This window comes from Symsagittifera roscoffensis, chromosome 1, assembly GCF_963678635.1.
Source record: "Symsagittifera roscoffensis chromosome 1, txSymRosc1.1, whole genome shotgun sequence".
Lineage (NCBI taxonomy): Eukaryota > Metazoa > Xenacoelomorpha > Acoela > Convolutidae > Symsagittifera > Symsagittifera roscoffensis.
In genome coordinates, this window is record NC_087062.1 from 75199367 (window position 1) to 75213621 (window position 14255).

General features: G+C 37.7%; 1 protein-coding gene across 1 annotated transcript in view; it reads right to left on the reverse strand.

Moving 5' to 3' along the window:
- LOC134848892 (low-density lipoprotein receptor-related protein 2-like) overlaps positions 1–14255 on the reverse strand; it is a 154528-nt gene that overhangs the window by 11667 nt on the left and 128606 nt on the right. Inside the window, exons 42-54 of the mRNA XM_063866430.1 lie at positions 13832–14068; positions 13098–13400; positions 12190–12449; positions 11516–11664; positions 8546–8915; positions 7864–8057; positions 7219–7396; positions 6826–7080; positions 5559–5705; positions 4809–5071; positions 4005–4185; positions 1290–1369; positions 984–1085 (exon numbers count right to left, since the gene is read on the reverse strand). Of these exons, the coding sequence (XP_063722500.1) occupies positions 984–1085; positions 1290–1369; positions 4005–4185; positions 4809–5071; positions 5559–5705; positions 6826–7080; positions 7219–7396; positions 7864–8057; positions 8546–8915; positions 11516–11664; positions 12190–12449; positions 13098–13400; positions 13832–14068 (2719 nt within the window). The remainder of the gene's footprint in view (positions 1–983; positions 1086–1289; positions 1370–4004; positions 4186–4808; positions 5072–5558; positions 5706–6825; positions 7081–7218; positions 7397–7863; positions 8058–8545; positions 8916–11515; positions 11665–12189; positions 12450–13097; positions 13401–13831; positions 14069–14255) is intronic.

Here is a 14255-nt window from a genome sequence, read left to right on the forward strand (position 1 = left end):
AATTGGTAAGCATAAAGCCACATTTTGTATTATTTATGCATTCCAAAAAATTGCGAGATATATATAGATTTGGAAAATTTCATAAATCGAGTTTTTATAATTGTTACGTTGTTTGAAACAAATTGCTGTTTTCGGTTCATTTGTGGAATTAAAAATGCATCGACAGTGTTAACTTATTGCTAATCGAATTACAAAGCACATTCTATCAAAAAACCGCACAGGTACTACCAAAGGGAGGCCGTTAGCAAATAAGGTTAAGAAAACAAAATATTCGTACTATTACACTACGCTCATTAAAGTTCGCAATTGTAAAAATGCCTGGAGGGGTTATCAGAGAGCATTTCAGCTCATCGAGTGGTAACCCTGAAAACAGTTACAGAAGAGAGGCATAAAACAAGGGAAGTAAAGTGACAAAACACGAAATAATTACTTAACTGGACATTAGAGTACGGTCAAAAAATATAACTGGATAACAACCAAACGCCGCTTTTTCGAAAAGTTTTTTATCGACGCTGCAATTCAGATTACGATTGACAGTGCTTAAATATGATAAATCACTCAGCCTGATCTAACGCTTGCAAGTGTTTGATTTTGCACGAGAAAAAAACCATAGTCCAATGATAATTCAAAATTTAGGAGCCCGGGAAACGAATATATCTTGAGCGGATGGTGAAAGAAGTTATGATTCATTAAAATTAGCTTTAACCAGTTAAAGACCATTTGAATAAATAAAAACAAGTTAAAAACTTGCTGTATGAAGCTATGGCCCGATAAAGGTACATATAAACCTTTAGCAGTACCTTATAACACGTTGAAAGTAGCTATTACCCGTTAATGGCCTTGCAAAGTAGTTATGATCAGTTTTAAAGTAACCACGACCGTAAAGGTACTACGACCCATTAAATTGAGATATGACCTTGTAAAGAGTAAGATAGCTATGACCCTCAGTGAAGCAGTCAGCCAACATATGCAACAGAACTTACTTGGTCCACTTGAATTGCGTTCGTATCCAGAATAGGCGTGCTGACCAATCTTCTGATCGAATCCTCCTTCACGTAAAAAAGCATCTTCGGCTCACCCATGGCCTTGAAAAAAATGAAACATTAATCAGAAACGCTCCTTTAACACTATCTCGAAATAATTTGGAGTATAAGCTCGAGTCAAGTTCAAATGCTGTACATCACGCTCAGATCTATGCAAAACGAATCTTTTGTCTCAATTGAAAAAAAAAACGCGTTTTTGTTTTACCTTTTCGTTTCATCAAGTTAAACAATTTTCAAATCCCTCACCTTGCACACTTTGGAGTTGGCTGCCAGCTTGTAGTTTTCCTTGCATGAGCAATCGAAACTTCCGGCAGTATTAACACAACCTAAAACCGACGATCAAAATAATACACAGAAGCGAGGCTGCGCTTCGCAAACACTAGCAAGAACACGACCAAAAAGCAGCTCTATCAATGGAAATAATAAAATGTAGAAATAAGCCTCGAATTAGCAAAAACTCGACTATGTGTAGGAATAAAATCTGCGACCTACTGCAATCAAGAGATTTAGAGTCTCGCGCACTATCCACTCAGCCATGAAAGCTTAAAAACCAACAAACACTAGTCAGGAATAAAGCAGCTACATATGCTAATAAATTGTCAATGTAATTCAGCAAAAATGGCATCAAATACAATTACACTCAATTTTGCAATTAGTAATTTGGAATATAACAAAACGAAGGCATCCACACTAACTTTGCATGCAAAAAATCGCAAAGCATAAATTCACATTATGTATTATAAATTGCCAATGTTATTCAGCAAAAATGGCATCAAATACAAATAGACTTAATTTTGCGTCATTATTGTTATGTTGTTTGAAACAAACTAATTTTTTCGGTTCATTTGATGAAATAAAAAATGCATCAACTGTGTTAACTTATTATTATTTGATTGTCAAAGCACATGCAATGAAAAAGCTGTAAAGGTGCCCCAAAAGTGGCATCAATATTTGCGACTCAGGTTGGATGAAAGAAGGCTCGTACTAATTCACTCTCTTCGCAAGGGTCACAAGGACTTAACTTTACCCCAACGCCAATAAATAACCCGGGTTGACCTCCATACACCGAAAATGCTTACCATGCAATTCCATTCATCAAGTGTCTGGAAAAAGGCTTGTCATACAATTTTGAAACTGTTTCCAGCTAACTGGTTGAAACTAACTAACTTGGTTGAAAAATGGTTGAAACTATTTCTTACTAACTAACTTTCTCATCTAACTTTTAAAAAACTATTTTTTTGTATTGCATGTTTATGTATGCCTTGAACAATGTCGAATAATTTAAAAACTCATATTTCAAAAACAATCATTTTTGAAAAATTTTGCCAAAAACTAAAACTTTGTTACATCATACGTGGAAGACAACTCTAAGACACTTCAGGTCGTTTTCTATGCATTTTAAATGCAAGACCGTCCAATATTTGGTGATTTGAATAAAACAAGTTCTTTGCTACTGGCGTTCGGTTACGAACACAACCCAAAATTTTCTTATATGGAAAAAAGCTTATTATAGAGGTTTCAAACAATTTTCTGTACGTATGGAACTGTATGGCAAGAAATTTTTCATATATGGAAATTGTGCGACAAGAAATTTTGGTCAACTCGGAAAAGCTTATGTATGCCTTGAACAATGTCGAATAATTTAAAAACTCATATTTCAAAAACAATCATTTTTGAAACATTTTGCCAAAAACTAAAACTTTGTTACATCATTCGTGAAAGACAACTCTAAGACACTTCAGGTCGTTTTCTATGCATTGTAAATGCAAGACCGTCCAATATTTGGTGATTTGAGTAAAACAAGTTCTTTGCTACTGGCGTTCGGTTACGAACACAACCCAAAATTTTCTTATATGGAAAAAAGCTTATCATAGAGGTTTCATACAATTTTCTGTACGTATGGAGCTGTATGGCAAGAAATTTTTCATATATGGAAATTGTGCGACAAGAAATTTTGGTCAACTCGGAAAAACCTAAGAACTGAGTGAGATAAAAAAATGACATAGATGGGAAAAACTATTTGGTTTTCAACAGTTAGCAAGGACTCAAGTGGCTGGAATTTTTTTCAAAAGGGTCGACAGCAGTTCGCCGTGATGAACTGAACAGCTCGCATATTTTTTTTTCGCTAAATGCTATTCAAATTGGCGTCCGAGCTTTCAAGTCAGCAATAGATCAAAACATAACATGTTTTTTAATGTAATAAGGTAGTGCTGATTTAAATTATCCGGACAAAACGAACAAAACTTGAATTTTCAAACGCGTTTTTCTCAATTTGGGTCAAGATTAGACAAAAAGTGAAGGAAACAAAAGTTGCTTAGAATTTAACAAGAATTAATATGATGCAATGTTTTGCCCCAAATTCTCAACAAAATTTTTACCCCAAAAATGGGTCATTTTGGCTTTTTTCAATTAATCAAGAAGTACGCTGAAACTTTTTTGTTAATTGATAAGAATATTATATCACAGGAAGCCTCCTACGCAGTTCAACAAAGTTTAAGGAGGGTTAAATCTCCAAAAATTTGCGCAAATTGTTTAAAATTTATTTTCAAACAGAGATTCTGGGTTTTATATAGTAAAAATCACATCATTGAATATCAAGTGAAAATTTTTTCTCTTATACTGGTTTTTGGAGATTTTACCATCTTAAACTTTGCTGAACTGCGTAAGAGGCTTCCTGTGATTTAATTTTCTTATCAATTAACAAAGTAGTTTCAGCGTAATTCTTGATTAATTGAAGAAAGCCAAAATGGCCCAATTTTGGGTTAAAATTTTTGTTGAAAATTTTGGAGAATAAATGGCACCATATTAATTCTGGTGAAATTCTAAGCAACTTTTGTTCTCTTCACTTTTGTCTGATCTTGACCCAATTTGAGAAAAACGCGTTTGAAAATTCGAATTTTGTTCGTTTTATCCGGATAATTTAAATCAGCACTGTATCTGGGATCAAACCAGTTTTGTTACCATCTTGGGAGCATGTAGACCAGGTGTTGCACTCGTTCTTATCTTGACACAGTTTCGGATTGGCGAGAAAATGTTCGTATCCGGCGTGACAGCTGCACATATACATCTTGTCGTTCCCTTCATGCATAACAGTTGTGCAGTTCTGCTCGCAGCCGCCGTTGTTGTTGTCACAGGGTTCATTCTAGAAATGTTTTTATTTTCGTATTAGACTGTAGGCTTTCTTAGAGGTTGTTTTGTCCCATATATTGGCGTTTCTAAGTAACTGTTTTCGACAGAAATTTTTATACTACCTGAAGACAAACATTATCGTCCTGAGCTCAAACTTAACAAAACTGAACGCATGAGGGCAAAACGTCGATGCCCTTTAATGTATTTTAACTTCTTTTACGGTTCAAAAACTATGACAAAATGTTTCAAAACGGCTTGTCTCCAGTTCTGAATGAAAATTTCAATCACACGCTATGGCCATAACAGAGCGATATATTTCGTGTCTTGCATTGTTGAACCCAATTAGCTTGCAGCAAGTATTTTTGAGCTTAATTAATTGCTGCCGTCGCTACGCGTCAAGCCGGGGCAAAGCTGCACTTCGCATAGGCACAAGCAAAAATGGCAAAAACGGGCTTTAAAAAAGCATAATCAATCTGAAAATCCCCCTTCGAGCGAGAGAAATCAACATAAGAAAGGATGCTTTGATAACACCAGGGGACCCTATCATACTAAAACAATGTTACAGATTAACTAATTCCAAACTGTCAGACCCGCTTTGCCATATTAAATTTTGCCAAGACAAAAAATCAGACTGACATGACATCCAATTTCGTCTGTCTTATCATCGCAATCTGCATTGCCATCGCACGCTTGGTCCGGGCGGTAACACTGGGTGGAGTTGTGGCATCGCAACAAAGATGAGTCACCGTCGCACTCTCGGCTCTCCGGTTCACACTGCGCCTGCTCCTCGTCCGAGCCATCGTCACAGTCTTCTTTTCCGTTGCATTTGTGGAACCCATAGATGCATTCATCACTTGAAGCACATTGGAACATATCCTCCGCATCACAGGTCACGTGGTCTAAGAACAAAAATACTTTTATCTCACGACAACTTTCAGAAAAAAATGAGTGCTTCTTGACGTGTAACTTTAGGATCATACGTTAAAACTTTGGAAGGGACTAATAATGTTCGTCTGAAAGTTCATCATCTCTCGCTTCTTTGTAAATTTCAAAGCCTAAGTTGTACTTTTTGCAAAGCACACTTTTTGCTTATAAGTACGCAGATTCCGTGCACATACCTTAATACATAAAACCACAAAACTGTCGCGGAATCCGTGACCATATGCCTGAGGATTGCAGGCAGGGGCTTTGTCGACCATTAAAAATCAACAAAGATTCGGAAAACTCGCCCCAATCCGAGAAAGATATTTTTGACAGAGCTTCATTCTTCAGCTATCAAAGCAACGAGGAATCAATAATCAATTGACTCAATTTAATTGAGTAAAATTATAAGTTGAAAAAAAGGAACTGGCTCATTCCAACAATTGTAATCCATCCCCTGCTTACCGCATCCCTGTTCGGTGGAGTGGAGCTCGTCTGATCCGTCGCCACAGTCGTCCCGTCCGTTACACTTCTGCCTCTCGTCTATGCACATGGTGTTGTTGCATGTGAACTGGTAGTCCGGACAATACCGATCGCCCGGGTAGCGGAAGTCTACAGAACCAATCTCTTGTTTTGTTTTGAAAAATGCGAATATATTTTGATTACAATTTCAGGAACCTTGTTTCTTACCACTGGTAGTATTTTAGGCGTATACTACCCCCGCTCAAAACTTCTCGTTCACATCTCCCTCTTGACACACCATCCCCTACGTTAACAATCCCCTCGCCACAGTTAAGAGGAGGGGCGGGTGAACACGTGCACGGATAGGGAAGGGAGCAGGGTTAAACGCGCATTTTATAGAAAAATTGATTAGGTTCAGATTTCGAGCAGGCGGTATTTGTTGAATGGTTTATTAATGGATTTTAACGTGGATTATAATGTGTTTTTACGAAAAAGATCGATTAAACTCAGGAAAAGGACGCCCCCCCCCCGTCAGGTATTCGACACCCTGCTGACCCAAAGGGCCCCCCTTTGTACTATTTTGAGATATCCATTTTTGGCGATGAACCCCAAAAATTTTCTAAAGGCGCCTTGGGCGCCAATATATATTAGTTTTAAGGGGGGAGCGCGCGCCGAAAAAACGCGATTTTTTGGTCAAAATTTTCCAAAAAGTGCCTAAATACGGCTTTTTTGGCCTGTTTTTTTTAATTTAGCCTGGCGCAGAAAATTTGGCCAAAATAGGAATAAAACAGTGCTTTGGAAGAGCTCAAAAAATCAATTTGGTCGACCTAGAAAAAAAAAGGTCGACAAAATTTTCAAAATTTTTTTGAAAATCCGCCCCCCCTCGAGAAAACCCTAGATCCGCCCCTGATTATACTAACAATAAAATCGATTTCACGGTCTTAATTTGCAGCAAAAATGGATTATAATGACATCCTTTTCGCCATAATTTTCCCAGGAGCGAACCCCTTTTATCGAAACTCGAAACTCATATAGCTTAATTGATTTCGCAATAATAAAATCAAAATAATTATAAAAATAATCAAAACTGTGATTTTTTTAAATTTACAGCAGTGAAACCTCCAATTGATTTTTTTTCGATGAAATTCAATAGTCATTTAAACTTCGTTAGTCCTCAAAAAAGTATTGTGTAGCCAGCTTAGTCTCAATCTATACATAGCTCGAAAAAAAAACTCAGTTACATTATATTACAAGCACACAATGAACATACCGCAGCCGGCCTCATCTGACTTGTCAGGACAATCCGGCACTCCGTCCAGACACTTGTTGCCCTCTGGGATGCAGTGTCCACTCTCCACACACTGGAACTGGTCGCTCCTGCACACGTGACTAGCTTTACAGTAGTCCTCTTTTTCGTCCGAGTTGTCGCCGCAGTCGTTGTACTGATCGCACACGTCGGACTTGGGAATACACTTCGAGTTGTTGCACTGGAACTCCAACGCCGGGTCGCAATCACGGTGTTGACCTAAACGTTGCGAAGTTCTTTGGTGCGAATTTCTTATTGGAGAAAAGTTAATAACAAAATATACTTTACAAATATTCAAAAGCAATTCTTTCTTAATTTCAAGCGTAAACTGAATCTTTTTACCAGAAAAACTCTCACCTCCGCATAGCTCCTCTCTCTCGTCGGATAAGTCGGCGCAGTGGTTGATGAAGTCGCACTTGAATCTACCCGCGATGCACTTGGTGTTGCTGCACTGGAAGTCTCCTTCGGGACACGTGTGCGACGCACAATCTATCTCGTCTGTCCCATCGCGACAATCGTCATCCCCGTTGCACACCTAAATACACATGAAAAAAATGCCTTTAAAGTAACAAGATATTTATTGCCGAAAAATTTGACTTTCAGCTTACATATAGAGCTCGAATGCTCGTTCTTGATTGCATTTCAAAAATATCTTAAAACCCAAGGTTTTTGTTCATGCGGGTGATTGATCAAAATTTTAATTAGAAATATAGTCGTTCGATTGAGCTAGAACGTTGATTGAAAACTAAAAGTCCAATTGAATGCTAATTTTAGAGAGTTGTGAAAACAAATTCGAGCAGACAATTGATTTAAAAGAGCAAGCAGCCAATTTCGAACAAATTTTGCATGCAAATTTGAAGTTTCAGGCAACTTGCAGATGCAAATTTGGTCTGAAAACCTAAAATTTGCACGCAAAAACGTTCGAAAGTAAGGCCAATTGATTATTAAATACAACTTCATGAGTTCGAACTTTGTGCAACATTTCTTATTTCTATTTCTGACCCGGTAGTCGTTGATGCATCTGTAGTTGGTCCTGCAGTCGAACTTGCCGTCCTCCTCTCTGCAAATGGGGGGATCAGTTTTGCAACTGGGAGGCTCGTCCTCTCCACCCTCGCAGTCAAAATCCACATCACAAACCCAGGCTTTATCGATACACTTGCCAGAATCGCACTGGAACTGGTGAACCGGGTCGCATCCTGAACAATTTAACACAGGAGGCAAATTTAAAACAGGAAGCAAAGCAAAAAGCAAAATTAAAACCTTAAAAAAAGTATTGAACTTCTGATTTAAAGATGCTTTTGAAACAACCGTCAGCAAATAAACATCGCGCAACAATCGGAATCCATCCTCAGACTTTCTGACTAAAATTTACTCAATGTACTGAGAAAAATAGAACAGACGGTTTTAGAATTTCTTTGCTCTCTGCAAATTTCTCTCCTAAAATTTGAAGATTTGTACAATTTGTACAAAAAGTCGCTCTTCTATAAAGATTTTTGAGTGGAATAAATGCGTTTGTTCAACCTTGAAGCAACCACAATTTTTTCTCTTTAATCTTATCACGATTAACGTGTTTGTGTACCGTTCAATTATGTTTTGAACTGTGACAAAGTGCACAAAAATTTCAATAGAAGAACACAATTTGCCAAGGAAAGAAATAGTGCGAAGATAAAAGAACTCTTCTTACGGCAGTTCTCTGTAATTTCGTCCGAATTGTCGCCGCAGTCGTTCCTTCCATCGCAGAACTTCGTCTCTGCCACACATTTATTGTTGCTGCACTTCTTGTAGCCGGAAGCACATGCGTGCAAGTGACAGTCCTGCTCATCTGTAGCGTCATCTCTTGCAGCCTGGTTGCTGGAAGTTGGATCTTGGCAGTGATTTGTCCCGTCGCAAATTTGACCGGCCGAAACACACTTGTGACTCTCCACACAGTACAGTTTGCCTGCGTCACAAGGGTTCACTGAACAAGACTCGGGTTCGTCCGAGTTGTCGAAACAGTCTACTACTTTGTCACAGTGTTTCCACCCCTCGTAACACCCGGAGTTATCGGCACACACCTAAGCATAGCCAAGAGACAGTTACAAAAATGACAAAGAGGCAAAACTGAAGCTTTGCAAACACGAGCGAGAAAGCGGCAAAGATTCAGAAGCTTAAAACTTCGCAAAAACTCAATTTGTTCATGCCATAATTTGGGATAAAATACTCTAAAGGCAACCAGACTAATTTTGCATGTATTAAATTAGAATTGTATTAAATCAAAGTGCGTATATATCTTGCGAAGTATATCGACTTTAATTATTATACTGTTTTCTCTAACAAACAGATTTTTTCGGTTCAATTGATGAATTAAACGAGGCTCAACAAAGTTATATTTTCACTGATTAAATGTCAAAGCACATATGAGATTATACTGTTAATGATGCCTACCGATTCAAAAGTACCACCAAAAGTAGCACTTTTGCATGCCAATAAAGTGCGACTGCAAATAGGGCAGAAAAAGTCCAGATAATCAATGATATGCAAAATTAATTCAACAAATTTATGACTTTTAGTGCGAAATCCAGATACTATCAAAATTTTTCCCAATAAAATTTCTTTAACTTACACGACAGATCTCTTTTGAGAAACACATTGTTTTTTTTTCAGAAATTGAGTTTACCCATTTTATGTGGCACAAGACAAAAAACTGAGATAGCTCTGCAGTTCCTGGAACGAGCAATTAATAAGGGAGGCTTTGGCTGGCCCAACATTAAGTGCAAAGTTTTGACGGCAAACTTTCAAAATTTAATTAGACCTTGACTTTCTGGAGACAAACAAGCGAAAAGGAGTTTCTCAATAAAGCTATCCAAAAAGCCTCCAATAAAAAACCTGAAAAAAAAAAGTTTAAAAATTTTGAGGCTACAATTGACAATATGGGATGAACGATTCGTTATACGCGGGTCATCAAGGAATCTAATCATCAAAAGACTCACAAAAATAAAGATATATACAGTTTCTTCATCTCAAATTTGCACGTCAATCAGTGTTGGATCTCCAGAGGAGAAAAAAGCTGCCTCAAATTTGGTATAGGGCTAATAAAAGGGGAAAACTAGATCGCCGTGGAAACGGACTAAATTAACAGATTTTGAAAAAAAACAAGTACTACGACGAACAATGATACTTGGACGAACAATGATGACGACAAAAACTATAAATTTCATTGCTTGGATAACAACTGTGACTCATACTAAAATACTGACATGCATTATTTCGATTTTGCTTGAAAGTTATATCAGTACGCCGTAAAAAGTTTTTGTAATACACAAAAAGCTAGTTAATCGGTTATTTACATGTTTTATATGACTTAGAAAACCGTAAGGTCTCAAAAATATTGCGCGTAGATAGCCAATGTGATAGTATTCCAGATTGTTCCGATCACAGTCAGTTATCATTCCAAATAATGAGATCAAAATCAGAAAAACTCGCTTTTTGTTCCTACGACTGCCTTCGGGCGTGTTTCAGTTTTTTAGTATTTTTCTTTTTTTTTTCAATGCAAAATCAGGCCCACGAACATCATCAGAAAATTTAAGCTCTTCGAAGCGTGATTCAAAAAATATCAAATATATTTAATAAAGTATTCGGTGTAAAGGAAAACCGGTTCGAAATTTCAGCATTTGATTCTGATTTCGAGCAATTAAAGCAACCGAGTAGATGTTGTCATAAATTTTATTTAGGCCGGCGAAAAATGGTTTGTATTCCAAGAAAACTAGTTTTCGCAGCTTTATTACCGCATCTGGGGCAATAGAAAATTTGTCAAAAATTTTAAAAAATAGTCTGCAATTTAACATTATTTGTTTATTTTATTTTTTGTAACAAAAACAAATGTAGTTGATTATCCCTCATTTACAAATAATCTAAGATTTTCTATTGCTCCTCTCATCACACCTAGCACAAAACTACACAATTTTTAGAGAAACAATAATTTTTTTCTTTATGCCACTCGCACATAAACCTGCTACACTTAATTTAATTTAATTTTTTACAGGTATAAATTTGCCTCCAAAAAACTCTCTAGAGAAAGTTATAATTTAAAACATAATAGCTCATTACTACTTCAGTTTATAATTTGGACAAGATACTCAGCGTAAAAGTTAAGAATCTTCGTGAAATTATCCGCTCTTTGCAAACTTGAGTCTGAACGCCGAAAAAGTCAGAGTAGTTTGATTCAACACGAAGACATTTTTTGGTTTTTTAAGAATCTTACTCACATTCAATAGGGTTTAAAACGATACCATATGTGATCCTCAAAGAGCTTTCTTTGAGGTACCTGAAAGCAGATGAAAAAAAAACACGCTACTTTCCGACGTGGTCGGAACAAAAACACCCCAAAAACAACAAAACAAAGCCAATATTCAGTTTGAGAAGTGCCAATCAACTCAAGGAAACCGAAAAGAACATGATAAAAAGGAATTTTTCCAACCAAAAAAAAACAAAAAAAACTCACGACGTAAGTATCTTCACTTCATTCATTGCGGTTTTAAAAGATTAATCAAGAGAAATTATCCTATATTTATCTATTTCTGCCAGACTGCACGCCAATTTGATATAGTTTCGGCCATTTCATTCTAACTCATGAGTAAAGAGTTAAGGTTTAGCAAAGCTTTGGAGATACACAAACCTTGAACCCGGTTGGACAGTTGGCTTCACAAGATCCGTCCACCTGATTTAGTTGGAAGTCATCAGGGCACGCGCAGAGATAGTCGGAACCTCCGTTGACAGTCAGCAGCATTATTGCGCAACCAGATTGTTCGTAGCTCACCATTGCATCTACATACAAAATAAGAAAACTTTTAAGTTATAAAAAGTATATCAGCGAATAAATTTGATACGAAAACATCATATAATTAACGAAAGCAATCCAACTTCCAATGATTGCAGCTCTGCAACCTCCTCAAATAGTTTAATAGTTTTTTGACAGTTAGCATCTCGTGGTTAAACATAGAATTTGAGTGATCGGAAATTCATGTGTATTTTCTGTTGTTTGCTCATGAAAACACCACTCGATAGGCTAACTGGCCTTTTTGGTGTTCTTCCAAGATGGGATTTTTTTATATCGCTTTCAGTTATGTAAATAAAAATCGAGTCTGTTCCCTTCTTGAAAACGAATCTATTTTTATTTTATAATCAAGTGAAATTTCATGAAATGTTTTTTGCTTGCCAATGGTTTTATGTATGATTTGATTCAACTTTACTATCCCCTACACCGACGACAAACTGAGGGTGAGATTGTACAGCACAGCGGATCCACTATTTCAAAGTTGTTAACAATTCATTTGAGTTTAGCTGGCAAACCTCCTGCGGCATTCGTGACTTGATTGAGCTGCTTCAGCCGGTGGTATACATGCACGTCCATGGGTCTTTTCGCTGTTTCCGAGATGACCTCGGCGCCACTTCCGTTCCGCTTGTCTGCACGATTAATGGTTCCGTAGTCCCAGTCTGTCCAGAACACAAACTGATCAAACACTGTAAGGGCAAACGGATGGGCAAGGAATCCAGGGTTCTTGACTGATGACATCACAAGGTAGCGTTTGTTGCCGTCAAAGTCACATGATCTGAACATCAAAAAACTCTTTTTATCAAAAAATTTAACTAAAAGAGTAGATAAGCTTCATATGAAGCACCATTAATAACTGTGATCGACCTCTGATGCGCAAATAAAGCATAAGGAATCTGATCTGAAATGCTGGCAGTTTTGAAGACTTGGAACCAGGGGCGGATCTAGGATTTTCTCGAGGGGGGGGGGCGGATTTTCAAAAAAAATTCGAAAATTTTAACCTTTTTTTAGGTCGACCAAATTGATTTTTCGAGCTCTCCCAAAGCACTGTTTTGCCCCTATTTTGGCAAAATTTTCTGCGCCGCAGGCAAATTTTTGAAAAAACTGTCAAAAAAGCCGTTTTTGGGCACTTTTTGAAAAATTTTGACAAAAAATCGCGTTTTTTTGGCGCGCGCTCCCCCTCAAAGTTAGTATATATTGGCGCCAAAGGCGCCTTTAGACAAATTTTAGGGTCGGTCGGCCAAAAATGGATTTCTGAAAAAGTATCAAAGGGGGGACCCTTTGGGTCGGCAGGGGGTCGAATCCCTGAGGGGGGAGACGTCCGCCCCCCCCCCCGCCCCCCCCCCCCTAAATCCGCCCCTGCTTGGAACCATTTAATGAAATAAGCGAAAAAGTTTGGCACAACCAATAAAAGTGTTCGAATTACTCAATCGTTTGTAGGTGAGCATCGACCCAGTACAACATCTCAGTCGTTTCGTCTACAGTGAGTCCATTCGGCCAACTGATCCGCTCGACTACAATTCTAGTGGCCATAGTGCCGTCCATGTACATCCTGCCAATGTGCTCATTACCGTACCCCCAATCAGCGTAGAACAGGAGTTTGCCCCTCGGGTACACGACTATAGGGCGGGGCGATTTGATACCTTCACTCACGAGAGTCTTCCGATATTTGCCATCAATGGTTGCAACTTCAATAGTGGCTCGCTCACGGTCTGTCCAGTAAACATTTCTAAATGAAACAAATCAGATCATCATAATGACTGATCGAAAGATTATCACACTAACTAAAACTCAGATTATCTACAATTATAATAATTAAATGTTTCAATTATTTCGAAAAATTTGACTATTGGGATGCAATTTGGAGACCATCGACGTTGCAAAATATGTAAACTATCGCTAAGAACTACAGTTTTTCGAAATCCTAAGCAGGAATTTGAGACATAAATATCATCTATCACTGCTCCTGATTGGCCAAATTCAATCAAGGATTAATTGAAAACATTAAACAATTCACAGTTTGTTATTCAGAAATCCTCGTCATTACATTGATCAAATTTAACTATGAGCAACCTTGTGAAATGAGTTTAAAGTGTGTCAAAGGATACTGAAGTAAAAAAAAAGGAAAAATAATTTCTGGAGTGAGCGAGAGACGCGTACCTTCCGACCCAGTCTACAGATAGACCTTCCGCTCCTTGAACATCTCTCGTTACAAAATCTACGGGCACCTCTAGACCATTGATATGAGTCCTTCGGATTTTGCCCTGAGTATTGTCAACAAAAAACACCCGCTCCAACTCCCTGTTGAAGTCAGCTGCCACGATCAGATCCCCTTCGTCTTCCACGATTTCAACACTGCCAGTGTTTAAGTCCAGACGACGCACAGACAACTCGTCGCTGAAACGAACATACATGAAAACCAAGTTCAACAGATATATCACAAACTATTGCGGTAATCCTTGATTTTTTGAACAAAATTTGGGGCTCGATATTTTTTCAACTGTTGACAGATTCAAATGGTCAAAAAAGTAAATACTTCTGCCTATTTTTCACACTGAACTGAAATAATTTCTGGGGTGTGGGG